The sequence below is a fragment of the Lissotriton helveticus genome, chromosome 4_1 (assembly GCF_964261635.1).
Source record: "Lissotriton helveticus chromosome 4_1, aLisHel1.1, whole genome shotgun sequence".
NCBI lineage: Eukaryota > Metazoa > Chordata > Amphibia > Caudata > Salamandridae > Lissotriton > Lissotriton helveticus.
In genome coordinates this window covers 798,092,153-798,116,286 of record NC_136063.1, presented here as the reverse complement: position 1 = coordinate 798,116,286, position 24,134 = coordinate 798,092,153, and the positions used below count along the sequence as shown (strand labels likewise).

Sequence of the window (24,134 nt, the reverse complement as noted above, 5' to 3'; positions counted from 1 at the left end):
GTCCCCAACCGCCGGGACGGCGGTTCCCACGGCCGCCACCGCGTTGGGTATTACCCTGCGGAGCGTGGCTGGCAGCACGTGTGGGTACACCCCTTCCGTGGCCACGAAAGGAATGAAAGGCAGCCGATTGCTGGCGCGGGGCCGAGAGGCCCAAGGACTTGGCCGTAGCCCTGGAGTCCTTAAAGCGCTCGAGCGCATGGTCTGCCTTGTCGCCAAAGAGGCGACGGCCATCGAACGGCATGTCCATGAGTGTGTTCTGGACATCTGCCGAGAAGTTGGCGGACCTCAACCAGGCGAGGCGTCTGACCGCCACCGTCGTTGCCATCGCTCTACCCAGTGAGTCGGTGGTATCCAGCCCACACCGTATGGAATATTTGGCTGCATCCCGGCCCTCCACAAGGGCTTGGGCGAGTTTAGCCCGTACCTCCAATGGACACTCTGGCAGCACTTCCGCGACCGTATCCCACAGAGAGTGGGTGTAGCGGCCCAAGAGGCATGCGGTGTTGGAAGACCGCAGTCCCAAACTTAGGGACGAGAAGATCTTTTTGCCGTACTGCTCGTACCTCTTGGATTCCCTGTCCGGCGGTACCGACGGGAATGCGGTCTGGGAATTAGAGGCCTGGATGACCAGGCTCTCGGGGGTAGGGTGGGTGGACAGGAAACATGGGTCGCCCGGGGCGGTGGCGTCTGGCCACGTTCCTATCTACGGGCGAACCCGTAGCGGGCTTGGACCAAGTGCCCAGAAGAACGTCGGTCAAGGCCTCATTAAAGGGCAGCAGAGGCTCGGCCGAGCTTGACTGCGGTTTAAGGACCTCAGTGAGGAGATTAGTCCTCACGGCCGCGACGGGGAGCTCAAGGGCCAAGGCCTTGGCAGCCCTCATCAACACCACGCTGTAGGTAGCCCCCTCCTCCGAAGCCACGGTAGGAGGGGAGACAAAACCAGTGTCTGGAGAGGTGTCCAGGCCACTGGCCTCCCCAAGCTCTCCTGCCCAGTCCTCATGAGACTGACACTCTCTGGTCAGAGGGTCCTCAGACCCCTCCCAATCCTCTTCATCACCCATCTCCTGAAACTCAGGGTTCTCAACTAATGGGGCCTGTTCATAGAAGTGAAACTCCCCAAACGACGTCTGGAGCGGCGCCCATCGGGGCCACCCCGACGTCGGAACATGAATGAAGATGGCATCGGGGACGGCGCCGCCCGAGGACGGCGTCGGAGGCGACACCTGATAGTCCGACGCCGGGGAGCTCGTAAGGTCCACCGGCGACGATCCAGATCCCGAAGAAGGTCTAGCGGCGTCCCGCGGCGCCGGGCCCGAGGGCGCCGGCGACAACTGGACCCCGCGGCGCCGGGCCCGAAGGCGCCGGCATCGTCGGGAGAGCGGGAACCTGCGGCGCCGGGCCCGAAGGCGGCGGCGGTGTCAAAGCACACGACGGCGTCGGGGCCGAAACCCCAGACCCGCTAGGGGTCCCAGACGGGTCCGCTGGGCCCGAAGGCGCCGCGGAGCCCGTCTGAGGAGAGAGTTTCCTCATGGCCATGAGGAAGCGCTCAATCTCCTCCGGCGTCGCGTTGAGCCCGGGGACCGGAGGGTGCGGAGCTGGACGGAGCCGCGTGGGCGGTGTCACCCGAACCCCCGGCCGCATCGCGCGAGCGTCGGGGGGGAAGTCCGCAGAGCGATGACGCCTCTTAGACTTCTTGTGCTTCTTACCTGACGACGACTTCGACCCGGAGGAGTGCGGCCTACTCTCGGAGCTGTGGTGGCTCCGAGCCCGCGACCTGTCTCTCGACCTCCCGTGGGACCGAGACCTCTCGCGGCGCGGGACCGACTGCCGGAGTTCGAGTCGCCTGGGGACCGCTCCCGCCTTGCTTTCGAAGAGAGGGCCCGGCAGTCGGAGCAGGCCTTGTCGTCGTGATCGACGCCTAGACAAGTTAAACACAGGTGGTGAGGATCCGTGACCGACATCAGGCGGTCGCAATCCTCGCAGTGCTTAAAGCCGGGCGTCGCTATGGCACCAATCGGAGTCGAAAAGACTTCGAAAAATGATCAAAAATCGATCAAAAAGTTAGTCAAAAATTGACTAGGGTTACTGCTTTTTCCAGATCTGCGCTTGCTGGCGCGGAAAAAAGAAGAACTGATGTCAGCACGCGGAGGCGGCGTCTAAGTACTCCGACGACGTCATCACGGCGCCCGCGACGCGGACGCGGAGCCGCAGACGACGCCTACCGACGCGCAAGGGTACTGCTACGCAAAAGTTTCCGGATCCAGTCTGACGCCTGGGGATATTCTAAGGTAAGGAATCTAATAATAACGTGTCTCTTTCAGATGTTCAGGCCTCCTCCGGACACTGACGAAGAACCTGAGCAACCGTGTCCCACACAGAATGGGAGTAACGGCCCAAGAGGCATGCGGTGTTCACAGACCGCAGCACTGAACTGCCAGTAAGTAAACAGTTTATTCCCAAACTGTTTCAGTTTCTTGGATTCCCTATCCGGGGGTGCAGAAGGGAATGCGTTTGGGGACGCAGAAGCTTGGACAACCAAGCTCTCAGGGGTCGGGTGTTGGGAGAGGAAATTCGGGTCGCCGGGGGCCAGGCGATGGAGTTGAGCCATAATCTTATCCACAGGAGCCCCTGTGTTGGGCCTGGACCAGGTGCCCAAAAGAACGTCTGAAAGTGCGTCATTAAAGGGCAGCAGCGGCTCCGTAGAGGAAGACGCTGGCCGGAGCATCTCTGTCAGGAGGTTAGTCCGAACAGCCAACATAGGGAGCTCGAGGTGGAGCACCTCGGCTGCTCTACGCAACACCACAGAAAATGTGCCACCCTCCTCCGTAGCCACGGTAGAAGGAGACAGTGAGCCAGGTTCTGGAGTAAAATCCATGTCACCTGCATCTTTCCAAATATTCTTCCCAGTCCGGGGCTAACTCGCACTGGGCTGCAAGAGGGTCCTCAGACCCCTCCCAGTCCTTTAGTTCCTCCCCAACCTGCCGGACAGGCGGAAAAGAGGGAGGCGGATGGAAAAAGAGACACAAATTCCCCATCGGCTTCGGTATCAGCGTCGATCGACAACGGTCCGGCGCAGTCTCCACGTTGGGGTGGAAGCCGGGTACGGCGTTGGTCATGGAGCCGGCTGGCAGCGGTGCAGTAGACGCCGATGGAGGTCATTCGAGGCCACCCGACATCGGCTGAGATCCATGCATGGATCCATGGGGGTTTCCCAGCACTGAGACCGGGGGCCTGGGGCGGCGACAAAGAAGAGCGAGGACCCCCAGTTGGACCCGAGGGGTCCGAAGACTTTCCGGCAGGCCCCGAGTGGCCAAAAAGGCAGGGGCCATGGCTGACAGGAAGTCCTGTAGCTGGACCGTAGTCGCCGAAGGACCCGGGAAGGGCGGGTAGGCCGTCGCAACTGCGCAGGTCCCCGCGGAGCTGCGGGGTGGCACCACCCGCACCTTCTGCCATGTCCTGCAACAAGCTAGGGGAAGGCGAAGAGCAACAATGCTTCTTCGACTTCTTGTGCTTCGCCCTACCTGACTCCAAGTGCGAAGACTTCGACGAACGATCGTGGTGGTGGCGGCTCCGCGACTGGTCCCTCGACCTCCCAAAGGGACCAGGACTTTGAACAGTGCTGAGCTGACTCCCGGGACTCCAGCAACTTTCGGAGCCATGGCCCGGCATTCGGGGCATGGCTCAGAGTTGTGGTCGTGCCCCAGGCAGTAGAGACACTCACGGTGCGGGTCTGTCACCGACATCATGCGGGGACAAGCCGTGCAAGACTTAAAACCGGGCATCCCTATGCACCAGGAGTCAAAGACTAAAAAAACAGAGACAAAATTCCCAAAAATAACTCCGTCAAAAAGTGACTGGGGGTACCTTTCTCTTCGGATCTGCGCTTGCTGGTGTAGAAGAAAACAAGTTACTTACCTGTAACTTCAGTTATCCAATATTGGTATCTTTCATAGATTCACATGCCTGAATCATTCCCCGTCGCCGAGGCGGGAGTCCCACAGTATATAAAAAAGCAGTGCCAAAAGTAAATTACAGTAGTAGGCGCTATGAGAAAGGCCTGAGGCCTAGATTGTAGTAGCCTATCTACCTCATTATGCTAAAAAGACCAAAGTCTTTGTTCCAACCAATCAGCTCACAGCACCCTCTAGAACCCTCTCTGTAGAGCCAGTTCTCTTCAGATTTTCGTTAGCACCAGTGGGAGTGAGTATCCCAAAAATGAGAGAACTGACTCTCCGGGGAGGAGGGTGGGTGCATGTGAATCTATGAAAGATACCAATACTGGATAACTGAAGTAACAGGTAAGTAACTTGTTTTCTTATTCAGTATTGGGGTATCTTTCATAGATTCACATGCCTGAATCAGAGTAGCAAGCAGTATGCGAGGCAAAAGTCGGTTACGGATGGTGGGAGACTTATAGTGATACACTCCCATAAACATATGTTTAACAACTAACATTTGCGAAGTAAATATTACTAATTATAAACATGACTAGATCCCAAAGAGCAGTCATATAACATTAAACGGGAACAGTAATATCACGCAAAACAAGCAAGTAATCTGTAATATGGAGTAGTTTCTGTCCTGTAACTCCAGTTCTGTAGTAGGGGTATCTCTGTTATAGTCATAATCTAGTGAATAGTTCTGCCCATGTGCGTGGACCCCGGAGCAATCAAAAATAATCTCTTAAGTTGTCAAAACATGCAGAACTGCACAGACACTTAAGAGATAATTTAAGGAAGGAGTGGACAGACAAGCCCCATGCTACAGGTCTGGCTTGTTACGCCATCAAAAAGAACTGAAAGTAAAGAGGACCTGCAGTGCATTCTGGGATACACACACAAGGAAGAGAGCACCAAGTACTTCAAATGAAAAACACTCAAATACTTGAAAAAGTGAAAAATCACTAAATAAACCCTTAGAAAGGGAGAGCTCAATGCTCCAGGGTCCTGCTAGCAGGAGCCGGAAAAAAGAACTGAAAGTAAAGAGGACCTGCAGTGCATTCTGGGATACTGTGAGAGTTCTGGAAGGTTCTCTTAAAGGTTCTCTTAAAGGCACAGTATCCTGTTATGAGCCACATAATGGCAGCCTATGGGGCTTGTCTGTCCACACTATCCTCTCTATCATTCCAGAGGGTTTTGCTGGTAAAGGCTAGGTTTTTCTCTGTGGAGAAATCTGGACAGGCTGTGCTGTTTGTGGATTTTTGGTGGAATTTCTAGTGGAAGTACTGGCCAGTGTAGCCTGTGGATATAGGCTGTATTATCGGTCTTTAAATTCTTTCTCAAGGGTCTGTGCAGGTCTGCATTTTTTGACAACTTAAGAAATTATTTTTGATTGCTCCGGGGTCCACGCACATGGGCGAGACTATTCACTAGATTATGACTATACACAGAGATCCCCTACTACAGAAATATACATCTTTACATTCACAGATATATTGAAAGGCATAGACTCATGATAAAATGAATAAAACATTGGTTACCTGACTTTGTTCTTATGGAAACAGGTGATGTAAAACCGCTTGCCCAACTGCCGCATCATCTTGGTTTGCTGATTGCAGGCAGTAATGTTTTGTAAACGTGTGGACATTCTTCCATGTCGCAGCACGGCAAATGTTTTCTAGCATCACTCCTGCAAACATTGCTGTAGACGCTGCTACAGTTCTTGTAGAGTGAGACCTGATAGTTCTTTGTAGTGGTCTGTTAGATTTGACGTGGCAAAATTGGATCGCAGAGGCTATCCATCTGGAAATTGTGGCTTTAGTGACCTCTTTCCCCAGTGTAGCTTGGCCATAAGCTACGAATAACTTATCTGATTTCCTGATGTTTTTTGTTCTTTGAAGATAAAACTTCAAACATCGCTTGATGTCCAAAGAATGCAGTGTTCTTTCCGCCGGGGTTGTAGGATTTGGGAAGAAAACTCGTAATTTCACTGGTTCGTTTAGATGGAACTGAGAAGGCACTTTGGGTATGAAAGTTGGATTCGTTCGAAGAGTGACATACTCTTGAGAAAAATGCAAGAAGGGTTCTTTTATAGTGAAAGCCTGAATCTCTCCTACTCTTCTGGCAGATGTCAAGGATAAAAGTAAGGCGCCCTTCCATGTCAGGTACTTGAGGTCGGCTTTGTGAATCGGCTCGAACGGGTGCTTCATCAGTTGGGAGAGAGACCGTCAACGTCCTCGCTAACGCAATGGTGAATCGTCTTACAGGAATGATTACATCCTTAATACACCCTATCAGTTTGGCTTTATGCCGCACCGGAGCACCAGACTAAACCTACGCCGCTTGTACAGCGTGATGCACCTGACTGGGTCCCGCCCAACAGAGGATGCTGCACGGCTGTCCTTAGACACAAGTATGGCGTTCGACAGCATCGAGTGGCACTACTTATTCACGGTCTTGGACAGATTTGGATTCAGCCCCTATTTCAATCCTGGATCAAGCTGCTTTATAGCCGCCCTTCGGCCTGAGTGCTTGTAAATGGCTCCGTTTCCCACCCCTTCACCTTGCACAGGGAAATGAGGCAGGGATGTCCACTATCCCCCGTGTTATTCACTCTGGCGACGCTTGTGGCGTGGGAGCGGACAGACCCAGTGTCCTCTGGAAATGGGGGGGAAGGTTGTGGGAAGAAAAGATCTCCTGTATGCAACCAGACCCCACTTTACAATCAGCAGGCTCCTACAAATCTTTCACCTATTCAGGGGATATTTAGGTTATCGAATCAACTGGGACAAATACCTTCTATTTATGCTCTTGGGCAGGCCACCACCCACTCCCCCTGATGGGAGCCAACTTCAGGTGCATGATCATTTTAAATACCTGGGTATCGTAGTAACTAAGGCAGAGGCAAAATTCATGGCTCGAAATCTATTACCCCAACTTGAATGCCTGAAAAGAGAGGTGGCACACTGGAGGACGTTACTAAATAGAAGGGGGATCATCAGTCAATTCAAGGCAGGTAGGCGGGGAAAAAAGCAAAAGACAATGGGAACAGAGAGTACCTGCCAGTAATAATCTAAAGTAGGCCTAAAAGGTCCTTATATAATTATACTAACCCCTGAACCACACTTTCATACCAGCATACATACAACTCATATCACAAACAGCACACAACTCCACAGATATGTCATAGCCAATGGTTGATCTGAAAGTAATAGATGGAAAACAATCCACTAGGGATGGACCCCAGATCAATCAGATGGTCCCAGATGGAAAAGACACCGTGCTGGTATGAAAGTGTTGGTTGGCATGTGGGATTGTTGTGATGATGTGACTGATTTAATTTTTAGAATATAAAAAACTTATTTATATGATGCAATAATTATGTACTGATAAAGTTTGTTCATCTATGTAATAAAACCTTTATATATTTGTAATCATGTTGTGAGATCTTTACTTGTGGTTCAGGGGTTAGTATAATTATATAAGGACCTTTTAGGCCTTCTTTAGATTATTACTGGCAGGCACACTGGAGGACGTTGCCTATCTCCCTGATGGGGCGAGCCATCCTGTTTAAAATGATGTCTCTACCACGATTGCTCTACATACTCCAGAGGCTGCCCCGTATAAGATACCGGACAGCTTCTTCAAAGAGGTTGATAGTGAACTGCGGAAGCTATTGTGGGACGGGAGGGGTGCAAGAATAGCATTAGTCAAATTATAGCGCTGAGTATACGAAGGGGACTGGCCGTCCCTGATCTTCAGAAATACTATTGGGCGTCACAATTGTTAGTAATAAATGACTGGGTTTTTGGGGACCGGGACGGCCCAGCATATCGGGTTGATCGCCTAGTGATGGGCACTCGGGCTACTCGGTTGCCTTTTATTGTAAACGTGCTGGAAAGTTCATGCCCCCCATACAAAAGCCGTGTTGGATGTGTGTTGAGGGGCTAACAGATTTCTTGGGTGGGACAACCGGCTGACGGAACGTACCCCACTGTGAGACAGTGATATGCTAGAGGAGGTTGGGAAATTGCAGGGCTTTGGTAAATGGAAAATGCTGGACATTGCCCACTTATGGTATGTATGGCGAGCCCGGTGATCATATCATTCGAAAACCTACAGTCTGAGTTCCAACTTGCGGAAACAAAGCGATATAAATACATGCAATTAGGACGCGCACTTCGTACACATATCCATAAGGGGGGGAACGTATCCCGGAGTATAGCCCCTTGGAGGATCGGCTTCTATTGGATCCCATCCCCAAAAAGGCACTATCTTTAACATATAAAAAGATTGTTAATAATTTGTCCGACCCCTTAGGGGCGCTGAGAGCAGCCTGGGAGACTGACATCGGGTTACTAGAAGATGATGGTTGGGTGGAGGCCATGCAAAGCCAGAGGGAAGTGGCAATTAGCGAAAGATCTAGGCAAGTTCAACTGCAGATCTTCCACAGGTCCTACTCCACTAGCGCATTTAGGCATAAACTGGGATGCATACACGCAGATGCATGCATCCGGGGCAGTGGCAGTACAGCTACCTTCTTTCATATCCTATGGGAATGCCCTCTCATACACCGAGCGTGGACCAGGGGAAGACTGACTTGGACTGGTGCTATACAGCGGGGAAAGTCGTATATGAAAGCAGGGGCAGCCCCAAGAAATGGGATAAAGTGCGGCATCAATGGGTCGCCTATAGGGATCTGTATAGTAATGGGAGGAGGGGTATGGGTGGGGAGCGCACCAGCCACTAGATGGTGCAAGGACTCTTGTAAAAGACTGTTTTCTAATTTAAGTCAGGCGATCTAGTGAATTGATTCTTCATGAAATGTATAATGTATAGTATTATGTCTTTGACAACCATTCTCTTTGACTACCATACTGCACACTGCACTTTGTTTTTTATTATGTTCAATGAAAAGATTTGTGGGGGAAAAAAAGTACTGTCTCACACTGATTGGAAAGACAACTATGTTTGCTAATCTCATTTCAGTTATAGACACACCTCTAAATGAAGACGCCTACTTTTTCACAAAGAACCTTTCAAATAAAAGAATCAAACACCTATCTCCAGTGACCCAAGGAAACCATGAACTAAATGCAAGCACATATTTTTCAACCCTAGTTGATGCACTGTTCAAAATACATCACTGAAAAGTAAATAAGCATCTCTAATTATTATGCAAACAAGTTTAGCTTATGTGCCACTTCTAGCTGAAACATGCACGATTTACTTACTTTTCATTTTGCAGCTCATGTATTTTCTTTTGAAGTTCTTGGTTCTGTTTACTTTTTTCTTCAATTTCCTCCTTCAACTCCTTAACCTGAGTTTTATAAAGTGTCTAGAAAGAAAAACAAATGGTTATTTTGCAACATTCTTTATTTTAAACCTGTTCAGTAACACTTCAGATTTGGGATCTAGAAGTCATGTCAATCTCATTTCTACCACTTAAAATGCACAATGAGCTACTGCAGCTGTAAATTGTACCAAAAATATATAACTTTTATTTTTCCATTAAATACACAATTACTGTAATTGTAGTACTGAAATACCAATTAGGCAGGGACGCAACATATCCACATCTTATTGAGTACACCGTTTGAACAATCTTCAACTAATTCATGTATGAACATTCCTTTTTTAACTAAATCTATTATCACTAACATAATTTATTGATGAACTGCACAACCCAACTCATCTAATCCTCCCTTCCACTGTCACTTACATTTTGTATAACAAATGTGCTATACAATGTATGAATAAGAGAGCAATGAGGTTCAACCTGATATATGATATGCTGTATAGCAGTAAAATGAAAGGTCGGATCCCTGTTGGGGCATTATGTTATATTGTTGTTTTTGTATTGCTTGATAGATATCACATAAGTCAACATCTTATTCATGTGCATGTATCTTGCATTGTTTGGCTACCTGGCCTCGCCAGGCCCATTGTGACTGCTGACAATAACATTTGTTATGGAAAAAAAAATCTGTTATACAACACTGCCCTGCAACCTTAATGGTGACAAGGTCTCAACCCTGAAAGACAACAAAATCACTAGGGGCGAAGAAGAGGAGCTTTTACAGCAATAAGTCCTACTCCTCCAAGAACAACAATTTTTTCTTACAAATCCACACAGAGGACTTTAAATGGTTCACATAGGAACATTATTCAAATATGGGGGCACGAAAGGACCAGAGGGGTCGAACATAGTGAGCTAAGTACAGGCACCCATCTGCCATGTTATGGGACCCTAGGCTGGTTACCTGTGACAAGTGTCATAACCCCCTCTTGTGCCCTCTGTACAGTGGGTTTTGCGCACAGGGCTCATGGTGACTTTCTCCTGTGGCACTTCACGGCCTCCGGCGACCTGTGATCCTTCTTCCAGACCTCTACACCCCCTCGAACCTCCTGTACCGTTTTTCCCTTTGCCTGCACTCTTGTAAGAGATTCACATGTTTCCTGGTTAATGAGCGTCATCCACCATTACCTAGGACTGTAACCACTCATGCTTATTTGTTCCAGCTGACTTGGTTATTGGCGCCAACTGCCACGACCTTTTGACTCCAAGGGCGAATGTTCTTTGGTTCTGCCTGCCTTGGTTAATTGATTTCAACCATGACTTGCACCTACCATTAGCAAAGGTCACATCTGTTATTTTAACATGTGCTCACTCAGAGGTTTCCTTTGGTACTTTCTGGACTTCCATGTGAGCCATGTGCCCTTCTGGAATAGTATCTTCCATCTGGTATACATACCCCTTCTGAAACTGAGTCAGGGCTTGGCCTCGTTCTATTCCTGCGCATGCATCTTCCTTGCACTTACCTTGTGAGTCGCACAGAACCCTCCAGTGCTTTAGTATTTCAAGTCCTGTTGGACCCGTGATCCTGACGCTGCTGACGTTTCTCATATATTCGCATCCAGAGCTACGACTCCACCTCTCCTTGGGCAACTTGCACCACAGCTTTCAGTCTTCATCAGGATTCCAGTTGAAGAATTAGAGGCAAGGCCAAGTACTTGATTCTCAAGTTAGTGCGCACTAATCTACGGATTTGTTTTGAGATTAAGCCGTGACTGAGTTCTTTGAAAGTGAAACCGTGTTTTTGGACATGGGACATTATTTGTTTCTTCATTTCTAAAAGTCCAGGCGCTCCAGATATTTTTTCTCATGGGCGATGAAAACTTTATTTTCATCAGAACTAAAAGTCTCCACATAATTGTTTCTTGACCCGTTTGGCATCAAGAACTTGGAAAGACTAAGCCCACATTGTATACATTTAAATTTGAACAGAACATTGTTAGGCAAGACAATCTTAGGAGTGCCAGAAACTCCAGATTACTTTTGAATTGTATCCGCTCTCAAGCATAATATATGATGAAGCCTGTAAGTGCTTTAATATATGAATATAAGTATTTAAACACTATATATGAGAACTGTTAGCAACTTTATCTTGGTCACAGAATTGCAAAAGGAATCAGGCAAGTGACAATTGAGAGAATTAAAATGATTCAGGGAATGCAACCTCCAAAAACACAGAGACAGGTCAGAATGTTTCTAGGAATGGTTGGTTATTGTCGCCAATGGATTAGTGGATTTCCAGTAATTGCAAAACCACTGCAGAGACTGACAAAAGCAGACATAAAAGACCCGATTATCCTAACAGAAACTGAGCTAGAAGCTTTTGAACAGTTAAAAAGAAGTCTGTGTGAAGCACCTGCTTTAGGCATGCCAGATTACGAAAAAGAGTTTGAGCTGTATTGCAGTGAAAGAGAAGGATGTGCATTATCAGTTATGATTCAAAGACATGGAAAACTGAGAAAGCCAACAGCTTATTTTTCAGCAGTTCTCGATCCTGTTGCAAAAGCATTACCAGGCTGCTTAAAAGCAGTAGTTGCAACAAGTGTAAGCCTTGAACAGAGCGAAGGAATAATAATGGGATACCCTGTAAAGGTATATGTAGCCCATTCAGTTGAAATTCTTCTTACCAGAAGCAAAACACAGCATTTGACAAGTAACAGGTTAACTAAATATGAAAAGGTTATTCTGGGATCAGATAATGTCTCGATTGCGAGATGTGTGAATTTAAGTCCTTCCACACTATTGCTAACAGAAATCAGAAATGAAAATGACATTGATCACGAATACTTAGATGTTTTAGAATATTGTACTAAACCGAGGCAGGACATTAAAGATGTTCCTTTGGCTGAATCAAATTTTGTTTATTTTGTTGATGGCTTATCCTTGAGAACAGATGAAGGTGTTTTGAGAGCAGCATATTCTGTCTGTACAGTTGCAGATGTAGTGGAAGCCTCCTGTCTCGAAGGAATTCGTTCAGCTCAAGTAGCAGAATTGATTGCTTTGATTCGTGCATGTGAAAGAGCAAAAGAATTAAAAGTTACCATAGTGACTGATAGTCAGTATGGATATGGCGTAGTCCATGACTATGGCCAGCTGTGGTCTCAAAGAGGTTATTTAACTTCTGCGGGAACTCCAATAAGAAATGCTGATTTGATAAAAAGATTGATGGAATTCAGCTACCAGAGGGTGAAATGTACAGCACACAAAAGGGGCGATGACTATATAACAAAGGGAAATGCTTATGCTGATGAAATCGCGAAGTTTTGCGCGAAAAATAATAGGTCAATCAATCGGGAGAAAAATAATGAACATGTTTTGAACTCACTTATGCGAACATTGAGACATGGCAAGGAGTAAAAGATTTACAGGATGAGGAAAAAGACACATGGTTAAAAGCGGGTTGCAGACAGCGTGAGGAAGATGAAATTTGGGTTTACAAAGATGACACACCAGTTATGCCAGATAGCATGATTGCTGACATGGCTCGAATGCATCATGGTCCAGGACACATTGGTAGAGACTCAATTATTAGGTTGTTTAGGCAGACATGGTACAATCCAAAGTTCAGACTAATTACAGAATCTTTTTGTCAAAGATGTTTGATCTGCCAGCAGATCAACCCAAACAGAAAAACAGTTGTGAGCATGGGAACCATAGGACGGGAGGGTGGTCCTTTTACCAGATTACAAATGGATTTCATTGACAGGCCACCCATAACAGGTTGAGATATGTTAAGGTGATTGTCTGTTTTCGAGATGGGTGGAAGCGTTCCCAACACGTCACAATGATTCAGTTACTGTGGCTAAATTGCTTTCAAGGGAAATCATACCAAGGTACGGTTTTCCAGTGACGGTCGACACTGATCGTTGAACACATTTTAAAAACAGATTGTTAAAATTAGTTTGTGAAGCACTGAACATAAAGCAAAAGCTCCATTGTGCTTACAGACCAGAAGCATCAGGTGTTGTTGAGCAAGTGAATGGCACAATCAAGAATAGAATAGCTAAAATGTGTCTAGCTACAGGGATGAAGTGGACTGACGCACTTCCACTTGTTTTGATGTCTTTGAGAAGTAATCCAGATAAAAAGACAGGTTTAAGCCCACATGAGATACTCATGGGCAGAGTCATGAGACAAGCTTTTGTACCAGTAGGGAAAGTAATGAGCATTAATGATAGTCTCATTTTGGATTACTGCAAGAATCTTTCTGACGTCGTGACTTCTGTGTTCCATCAGGTGGGAACTGAAGTGTTAACGAGAGAAAAGGAACAAGCTCATGATCTGTTACCAGGAGACTGGGTGAGAACAAAAGTTCACTGGAGAAGAAATTGCCTGGTACCAAGGTGGCGCAAGACAAGTGATACTTGTCACGACAAATGCAGTAAAGTGTAGAGGTTTGAAAAGGAGGATTCATGCTAGTCACACCATTCGTGTACCTCCACCTGAAAATCCTGACGAAGGTGATACTACAGCTGATTCAGATTCTGAAGAAGAACCTGGAAGAGATCCAGATCCTGAGGATCGACAAGAAGGTCGACATCTGGAAAATTCCATTGCGAATGAGGCGTTGAATGAAGACATTGAAGAAATTGTGATTCAAGACTCTGAAAATGATGAAGATCTTCTAGAAAAAGAAGCAGAAGAGGAGTCTGATCAAGTGGTGATTCAAAATCAGGAGAGGTTTGAAAAGCAGATTGGAAGCTCTGAAAGCAGGAACAAAAATTCTGAAACTGGGAAGTTGGAAGTGATTGAAGAAGAAGAAGAAGACGAAATTCCGAGTACCAGCTATAAGGATGATGTTCCTAACAGAATGAAAGTGCCGAGTAAAGAAGAACCTAGATTTAGAATTGAAATCTCAGATACTGAATCAGACTGAAAGTGATGATGAATCCAAAGTGAAAAGTTCAAGGAAAAGAGCTTGGAGAGCGGAATGTAATCAATCTGAACCAAAGAAGAAATGATCAAGAAAAGGAAATAACTGGCCAACTGAAAATGAAGGTCTGAATTTCAAATTAGTAAACAGATCAAAAGAACAGGTTAACGAGATCTCAAGTCAAAAAGGAGACTTTGACAAGAAAAATCAGGCAGGAACGAAAATAGAAGTAATTAGTAGTAGAGCAAAAAGGGTGATTAGACCTAATCAGAAGTACAAGTCCCCTGAGTGGACTTACATCATCATCCCACCAGTGGTGGAGGTGAACAGCAGTAGTCAGGAAGATAGAGATGACACAAGTGATAATGATTGATTTTGTTTTCATATAAAGTTGAAATTTGTACTTGGCATAAGGCTGAAGAAATTGTGTTAGGTGACACAAGGTCGAAGAAATTGTGTTAGCTAGAAAAACACATTGATGCAAGACGCAAGGTCGAAGAAAATCTGTTAGATAAAAGGGTTTTCTTTAAAAAAACAAAGCAAAACAGGAGGGTGTATATTTAGAAATTTTTAAATTTTTGATTTTTTTGTAAGGCTCTTGTCTTAGAGTAAAGATGCCTTCTGTTAACAATAACTCGAGATGTTCTATCCTAAGAAGATGCTGCAAAATCTCTGCTATATGTGTGATTTTAATAGTTTTGGTTGGTTAATTTTAGCTGTCATTTTTCCTTTTGGCATTGATAAGGAAGAGTATAAGATTAATATGACTAGTAAAGCTGTGGCTAAACAAGATAACAAAAATGTAGTTGACAAGTCTAACAGAGTTATTGAGCACAAACCAGAGATCCACCAAGATAGATCTGTTGGTGATTTTTCTAGTAATACTTTTTCAAGACTTTTATCTGAATATGTTAAGATTATGGATGTTAAGGACTGTTACATTTGTGTGAAACTACCCGCTTCCGTTTCTGAGGGGGTTACCTACAATATGCTTCCCCTTACTTATGGCATCACTTGCAGTGTTATACCTAGTCTATTTTATCCGACAGGTCGCTTGGAGTACTATTACTCTAATTTTGATGAGATTTTTGCTAGCTTAAAAGTTGAAAAGGGCTTGAATAAACATAAACATGCTAAACAGATGAGGGAATTTTTCATTGTAACTAATGAACTTACTTATGAGTATGCTTTTAGAAATAATTTAACATGTAAATTGAGAGCTGAAGAAAAATCTTTCTTAAACTTAGTTGAAGAGAGAAAAGCGATTTATAAGCGTAACGAAATGCTGAAACAAACCAAATCTAAGTTTTGGCAAATTGAGGATGAAAAGCTAAATGGTAGAAATGAAAAGGTTGCTATTCACATAGATAAACCTGTTAGTGGTAAGCTTTGTATTAGAAGAGACAATACTCAATTTGATAATTATTTTGTTGGTGCGAGTCAATGTGAAGACACTTATCAAATTTTGGGTGGATGGGGATTTAAAGGTGGCAAAGACCCAATTTTTCCTGGAATTTATTTTGTTTGCGGAAACAAGGCCTATTATAATCTCCCTGATCACTGGTATGGCACTTGCTATATCGGATTAGTTTTTCCAAAGATTTTTCATGTAGATAGAAATGTAAAGGGTTCATTTGAAATTAGCAATCATTTGAGTAGATTTAAAAGAGAAAGTTTTTCAGAAATTTTGGGAGATATTTTTGGTGCAGTAATACCTTTTGTGGGTATAACCCTGAATGCAGTTAAAATCAGAAAAATGTCTACAATTGTTGACAGATTGTCTACTGATACTGCTAGTGGGTTCCAATTCGTTGATACTGAACTTATTTCCATGAGATCGATGGTTATGCAGAACCGTGTTGCTCTTGACATTCTTTTAGCTAAAGAGGGAGGAGTTTGTGGAATTTTGCATGTCCAGCATTGCTTTACATATATTCCAGATAAGAGTTAAAACATTGAGATGTATATTAAAAACATTACAGAATTACATTCAGAAATTGTACCTTTAGAAGATGAAGATGCTTAGCTAGGTAACATAAATTAATGGGTTAATAATTATCAAAGGGGGTGGTTAACAGAATGGGTCTCATTTCTCTAATTAATTGATGTCTTGTGTTTGTTTAAATAATAGTTTTCGAGTGAGGCCTAAAAGGGTACATTGAAAAATGGCGTTGTCAATTCCTGTCCAGAGAGAGCAAGAGCCCTGCATGGAAACTTTTACCACGTTGAAAAATATTTGCAAGCTCAAATGAAAATTGTTTTACGTGCTCTTGGAGAGACAGATTCAAGGACAGGAAGCGGCAAAGTTTGCCAAGCCAAGGAAGTCATGTATTGTGGCTCAAATGAAAGTATCATTTTAAGGAAGCTGCGTGACTTGAGAATAAGAGACACTGGACTCTAAGAAAAGCCCGATCTAGGCTTGGAGAAAGGTGATGACACCATATGAGCTGACATCAGTCAGCCAATGAGGACACTGGATGGCAAAGAAAAAAGTGTACTTTTAGAGAGATTAGCTAGGCAGAAAGGTATAAAACATGGCCCTATTTGCAGGAGGGCGCTTCTCGCTTTCCGATTCCTGAAGGGCGTGTCGTGCTGTTGGCGCACGTAAGGATAATAGGGCTTAAATGACTATCTTTTAGATGATGCGAGATTTAGACAGGGAAATAGAATTTAGGGAATGGAATCTGTAATTTTCTTTAATTCATGCTAACTGATTTGCCTTTGAAGTGTTGGTCTAATATGCTTTCTCAACGTGCATTTCTGCTAATAAAATAAAGATTCATAAAGAATGCACTTTCCTGAATAAAAGGTTAATAAAATTAGATTTTTGAAACAAGCTGGTCTTGTTTATTCATGGTCTAGTTACCATCAGCCGATCCATTTACCGAAGTGACTTAATTAAAATGATATATGTTTAAAACCATGGTAAGAAATGATAAACTGCAGTTGTATAAAAATTTGTAAATAGATTGTGAATAGTTCTGATTAATTAGGTCACATGATTCAGTTGCCCAAAAATTGTCTCGTTGGTATATGGGCCTGTTGAGTGATTAATGGTGAGTATTGTGGTGTTGGGTAGCATTGTTGAGGCAGTTTTTCCATAGGGGCGCTGGATCACAACCAATTCTTTTTGTTGTTTCCAGTGCACTGTACCCCCATCAACACTTAAAGGTCCGGGGAGTACAGATCCTCCTGTGCAGTGTTGCAAGGCAGCAGAGAAGACACAGTGACACAAGTCTATCTTCTTTTGTTTGTTTAATCCCAGTCCCCCTTACTCTGAGGGGCAGTAGGTAAATTAAGGTTGTAGTTACTTTTTTCATTCTCTGCACCACGTGGGATTAGAGGTCCAGCATCATCTCCGCAGTCGGAACCAGGTGAGTGCGTGACACCAATCATTCCTGCCCACTTGATATACCATTGATATACCATTGACGTTAGGGTAACCAGCCTTAATGGGAGGGGCCTTAATAACCCTGCTAAGAGGGCAGTGGTGGTATCCTTCCGGGAACAGAATAGGGGAGACACCTTCCTCCTCCAGTAGACATACCTTTTGGCACAAGATTGGTACAGGCTAAAATCTTACCATAATCCACATCAATACCTATCTTTTAGCATGATGAAACACAAGGGGGTGGCCATTCTTTTCTCCCAGACCTTTCAAGGGGTGGCAGTGAGTAAAGTGGCTGAGATACAGGGTAGACTGCTGGCCTTTCGCATTCAGGTGCGGTCTATCGGTCACTTTAGCATCTATCTATGCCAACAACTAGATCCAGGAACAATCCCTATGACGGTAAGTTGTGGAGGCTCTTGAATCACCATCTGGTAATGAACAATGATCTCAACAGGTCAGATCAGCGCTTTGGTCAGATCTGCGCTCTTTCAGAAGGGGGCTGCGAGACTTGTGAAGACCGTCACACCCACACAGCAGAGAGTACACATATTACTCTGCAGCACACAAAATGTAAACATGCATCAACTATTTCCTGGGAATGCTTGCAATACAGACACCTGTCTGGGAGATATTCATTGAGCATTTAGCATTGACGGACCATGTCCCACTTTCCCTCTCTCTAGGAGTGGCGGTGGAGCAACGAGGGGCTAGACTGTGGAGGATATGTGAGGGCCTTCTCCACAAACCGGGCAATATTTAGAGACTTACTTGCACTACTACAGATTTTATGTCAAACAAACACAAAGGGGAGGTGCCAACGGCTGCCAGAATGGTAACGCTGAAGACTGTACTTGGAGGGGAATGAATTAATATCTCTGCAACAGATAAACTGCTGAAAGATAAGAGGGTTGAGCTTGACCGGCCGGTGAAAGAATTCAAAGCTATCCATATGCGCACTGGTGCACAGAGCTTGTGGGCTCAGCTCGAGGTCGCGTGCTCGCGACAGCTTTATCTTGACAGGGCAGAATATGTGCTTCTGTGCCTACAAAATACAGGCATGGGAGAAGGATGGGGGAATAAATGAAGCAGGTCAATGGCTCACAAGCTATGCACCAAATGACTAAAGTCAAAATAAGTCTCTGAGCCGGCACAGAGGTCACAGAAGACACATGCATAGCAGGGGCCCTTTGGGGATTAAACTCAGTATGAACACAGATCTTAAAGCAACAGACAGCCCTCCATACTTTCCGGGTGCCTGAATGAGTAAACTAACTCTGGAGCAGGCACAGAAGCTAGACGAGCCTATCGGACTCAGAGTTGTCCTTTCAGCTATAACCTGGTTGAACCTATGAAATATCCCCCTCACCCCAGACAGCTTTTCCTCTCTTTACAAAATACTCTGCCAACCTCTTGCATCGATTCTCACCAGGATTTTTAATACATTCGCTGACACAGGAACCCTACTGTGCTCATTGCAGTCCTTCATAACAATCACCCCTAAACCGGGTAAGAAACTCCACTGTGGCTTGCATAGACCTATCTAGCTGCCCAATACTGCTAACCTGGGCTGACTCCACTATCACCTACCTTGAGACACAGATAGCCCCTACTACTACAAACACGGTGGTGATCTGCTATCTCACCCTGCTGCGCCATGTAAAAAAACTGACCTCGGCCAATGGAAAAGCTACCACTTGTCTTGGCTCAGTCACACAGCATCCCTGAAAAGGACTATTCTTCCCAGGGCACAATTTCTCTTCTATGACCTCCCTCTGGCACCCCTTCCCGGCACTCTAAATTCTCTACAGGCCAAAATGAACAGCTTTGTCTGGGATGGGAAATGGTCCTGTATGCATCGCAACCTGATATATCGCATGTCAGAGGGTGCTCTGGGGGGGTCCCCAATCTTACCCAATTTTACCAGGCAGCACAGCCTGGTAAAAATGGAAAAACACTGGTGCTTTATGGATCGAGCAATAGTCTGCATCATATATCTAAAGTCCCCTGGCTACACCAAAAATATAGGTCTTGTGGTCTTTAATAATCTCGTCACAAGGGCCAGGCTGGTGGTCTGGGTTAGAGTGGAGCTGCAAAGAGGTTTAACATCCTCTCCATCATGAATGTCACCTATCTTGGGCAACCCTGAGTTCAAACTAGGCTTCACACGTCTGCGGGCACATTGGTCAACTATTCAATAATGAAGGAATAATCCCTTTTGACAAAATAAAGGCAGACTATAGGTCCCCAGAAACAGAACTTCTCCATTACCTCCAGATCAGACACTTGGTTACACATCCTTCTGTTACACCAGGGGCGCAGAGACAGATCACCCCATTTGAGAAATGGCTCTCTTTGAAGGATGGGTTCAAAAGCATTATCGCACAAGTTACTTACCTTCGGTAACGATATATCTGTAAGAAACATTAGTTAGCTAGATTCCTCACCTTAGAATATCCCCAGGCGTCAGGCTGGATCCGGAAAGATTTTTCGTTAGCAGTCCCCCTGCGTGCCGGTAGGCGTCCTCTGTGGCTCCGCGTCCGTCGTCGGCGCCGTGATCACCGGGATGACGTCGTCGGAGTACTTAGACGCCGCCCTCGCGCGCTGACGTCAGTTGTGTACATAGCTTTCCGCGCCAGGAAAGCAGAGCCATGCAAGGAACTGACACTGGTGCCATGAAACTAGAGCCTGAAAGGGAGGACCTTTTTCGCAGAACGGGGAGGATGGGTGGGGCAGTAAGGAATCTAACTAACTAATGTTTCTTACAGATATTTTGTTACCGAAGGTAAGTAACTTGTGCATCTGAAAGAAACACGTTCGTTAGATTCCTCACCTTAGAATAGATACCCCAGCAATACCAACCCTGGTGGTGGGTCTACGAACCAAGATCACACCAGGAAGTCCTGGAGAACGGAACGGCCAAGAAGCCGTCTCTATGGACTTGGCTGTCCAGGCAGTAATGCTTGGCAAACGTGGGCAGCGAGGCCCACGTAGCTGCCTGACAAATGTCCTGCAAAGGGACTCCCTGTCCCAAAGCAGTAGTAGCCGCTGTGGCCCGAGTGTAATGGGCTCACAGCCCCACAGGAAGATCCTTTTTAGCCAAGGAATAACAGGCCTTAATGCACAGAACAACCCATCTTGAGATGGTTCGCCTATGCACTGCCCGCCCCTTCTTGGCGCCCACGTAGCCAACAGAGAGTTGGTCGTCCACTCGGAACTGTTTTGTGCGATCCAGATAAAAGGAGAGCGCACATTTGGGGTTCAGACGGTGGAGCCTCTCCCTCTTTCGAGGGATGCAGAGGCGGAGAGAAGGTGGGAAAGGTAATGGACGGCCCGATGTGAAACGAGTAACCACTTTAGGAAGAAAAGAAGGACGAGTCCTCAGAACAACCTTGTCCGGATGGACAGAAAAGAATGGAGGCTTAGAGGAAAGAGCCTGAAGCTCACTCACTCTTCTGGCAGAGGTGATGGCAACCAGGAAAGCAGTCTTTAGGGTTAGAAGACGAAGAGGGCAGTTATGAAGTGGCTCAAAGGGAGCACACATCAGATAGGTCAACACCAGGTTCAAGTCCCACTGAGGCATTACAAAGGGAAGAGGAGGAAACATGTGAGTAATGCCTTTCAAGAATCTATTTACAACAGGGGACTTGAAAAGAGAAGGCTGATCAGGAAGCCTCAAGAAGGCCGGAACAGCTGAAAGATATCCCTTGATGGTGCCCAGAGCAGAGCCCTGCTGGGCCAAGGAAAGAAGAAAGAGGAGAATCTCAGAAAGAGGGGGGGAAAGGGGATCCACAGACTTTGCTGTGCACCATGCCACAAATTTGTTCCACCTGCAGGCGTATACTGCCAGAATGACATCACAGACTTCAGGAGGCAAGTCAAATGGCATCAACTGCCGCCGCTCAATCTCCACACATGGAGGTGGAGGTTGGACAAGTATGGGTGGAGGACCGTCCCCTGCTGCTGCGACAGAAGGTCCTCCTGAAGAGGCAGTCGAATCAGGGGATCGATTGTAAGACTGAGAAGCTCGGGATACCAGTACATTCGTGCCCAATTCAGAGCCACAAGGATGACTTGGGCCCGGTCGCACCTGATCTTCTTTAGCACTCTGGGCAGAAGTGGTATAGGCGGAAAAGCGTATAACAGACCGCAACTCCACTCGCGACGAAAAGCGTCTCGCAGAACTAATGACATTGCGCGTTCTCTTCGGTGGCAAATAGATATAACCAAGGCTCTCCCCACTGCTGAAAGAGACCTTGCGCCATGTCCGACTTCAGACACCACTTGTGATCCATCATGCACCGACGGCTGAGTTCGTCCACCCTGGCGTTCATAGAGCCCGCCAGGTGTTGAACCACCAAGGTGATGCCCTGATGTTCAAGCCATGTCCAGAGGCGCAAAGCCTCCTGACAAAGGGCCCACGACCCCACCCGCCCTGTTTGTTGCAATATCACATGGTGGTGGTGTCCGTGAACACCTGCACTACACTTCCCCGGACAGAGGGAAGGAAGGCCTTCAGTGCAAGACGGATCACCCGCAGCTCCAGAAGATTGATGTGGAGCTGGGACTCCGCCGGAGACCAGAGGTCTCTGATCTCCCCCTCTCCCATTTGGCTCCCCATCCCAGGAGGGATGCATCCGTTACCACAACGTGCTCCGGTTGGGGTAGGGAGATGAATCTGCCACTGACCCAATCGCGGTCCATGAGCCACCACTGCAACTGTCTTGCAGTGCCCTCCGAGATCAGGACGTGGTCGGACAGGTTGCCCTGATGTTGAGCCAACTGGAACTTCAGGTCCTACTGCAGAGCCCGCATCCGCTACCTGGCATGATGTACCAGCAGGATGCCATCAGACCCAGCAGCCGTAGGGCCATCCTGACCGAGACTCCGGATAAAGGCCGAAAGATCGGAATCAGAGCCTGAATATCCCGAACCCGCTATTCTGGAGTATAGACCCGAAATTGTGCCGAGTCCAGAACGCTTCCGATGAAGAGGAGCTTCTGGGAGGGACTCAGATGTGACTTTGGCACCCCAGCGAATGCAGGAGGTCGACCGTAGTCTGGAGGTGGGAGACGACTGTTTGGGGCAAGCCCGCCTTCAACAACCAGTCATCGAGATAGGGGAAGACTGGAGCCCCTAATCTGCGCAGATGAGCTGCGACCACCACCATCACTTTTGTGAACACCCGAGAGGCACTGGTGAAGCCGAAGAGGAGCACGGTAAACTTAAAGTGCTCGTGGCCTACCATGAACCGCAGGTAACGCCGGTAGGACGGGGATGTGGAAATAGGCGTCCTACAAGTACAACGCTACGATCCAGTCTACAGGGTCTAGGGCAGCCAGAACCTGAGCTAATGTTAGCATCTTGAACTTCTCCATCCGGAGGAAGTCGATGACACTCCTGAGGTCCAAGATAGGGCGTAGGCCCCCTTTGCCCTTTTTGGGAACCAGAAAGTAGTGGGAATAACAACCCCGTCCCACTTCTGGGCCAGGAACGCGCTTGATGGCCCCCTTGGCCAAGAGGGCCGTAACTTCCTCCTGCAGGAGTTGCAAGTGATCGCACGACATGCGGTGGTACTGCAGTGACATGGCTGGAGGGGTCGCCTTGAAGGGGAGGGAGTAGCCCCTTCAGACGATTTGCAGCACCCACCTGTCCAAAGTGATGGTACACCAGTGGAGCAGGTGATGGTGAACTCTGCCTCCCACTGGCGTGGAATGGGCCTGAAAGCTCCGACTAGGAAGGCTCTGAGGTAGATGCTGCAGGAACAGATGTGGACTGACCGGCTCTGTCCTCTTGCTCCGCCACGGTGGAATCCACGTCCGCATTGAGGCTGGTTCTGCGGCCTGTGGCTGGACGAACGTGCGGGGTTGCCCCTTCCTTGGCCACGAAAGGGGCGAAAGGCAGACGTTTGCTGGCGTTTAGCCGACAGGCTCAAGGACTTGGCCGTAGCCCTGGAGTCCTGAAAGCGCTCCAGCGCGCTATCTGCTTTGTTGCCAAAAAGGCGACGGTCATCAAAAGGCATGTCCATGAGAGTGCTCTGGACATCCCCAGAAAACTTTGTGGACCTCAGCCAGGCGTAACGATGACAAATCGACACAGTCGTTGCAATCGCTCTGCCCAGCGAGTCCGTGGTGTCAATTACACATCGAATGAAATACCGTGCTGCATCTCGCACCTCAGGAAGAGCCTGGGCAAGCTGTGTCTTGCCCTCCTCCGGACACTGGGGAAGCACGTCCGCCACCGTATCCCACAGAGAGTGGGTGTTGTGATGTATTCTATAGGTTCTGAATCGATCCCCCTATTCCTGACCCTATTCTGGTTAAGCAAACTAACAACTTAACTAAGTAGTCAGCCCATGAGGCAGAAAACCCCCATGATGCAGATACCGTTATCTGACGCAGTCACACTACGGCACAGGAACGTGTTATCTGATTAGGTCATAACGCTTGCGATCTAATTAGACAAGCGATATTCCTCCAGCCCCTGATAAGGCATACGGAGTTTTCATAACAAATCAAACCTATGACAACCTGGGCAAAACCCTGCGGCCATTGTTTTGATTTCACCGAGAACTTCAGT

General features: G+C 46.9%; 1 protein-coding gene across 1 annotated transcript in view; it reads right to left on the bottom strand.

The window, feature by feature from the left end:
* The window catches only part of ROCK1 (Rho associated coiled-coil containing protein kinase 1), a 2,099,493-nt gene that overhangs the window by 607,182 nt on the left and 1,468,177 nt on the right, over positions 1-24,134 (bottom strand). The window contains exon 22 of the mRNA XM_078687444.1: positions 9,173-9,276. Within this exon, the coding sequence (XP_078543570.1) occupies positions 9,173-9,276 (104 nt within the window). The remainder of the gene's footprint in view (positions 1-9,172; positions 9,277-24,134) is intronic.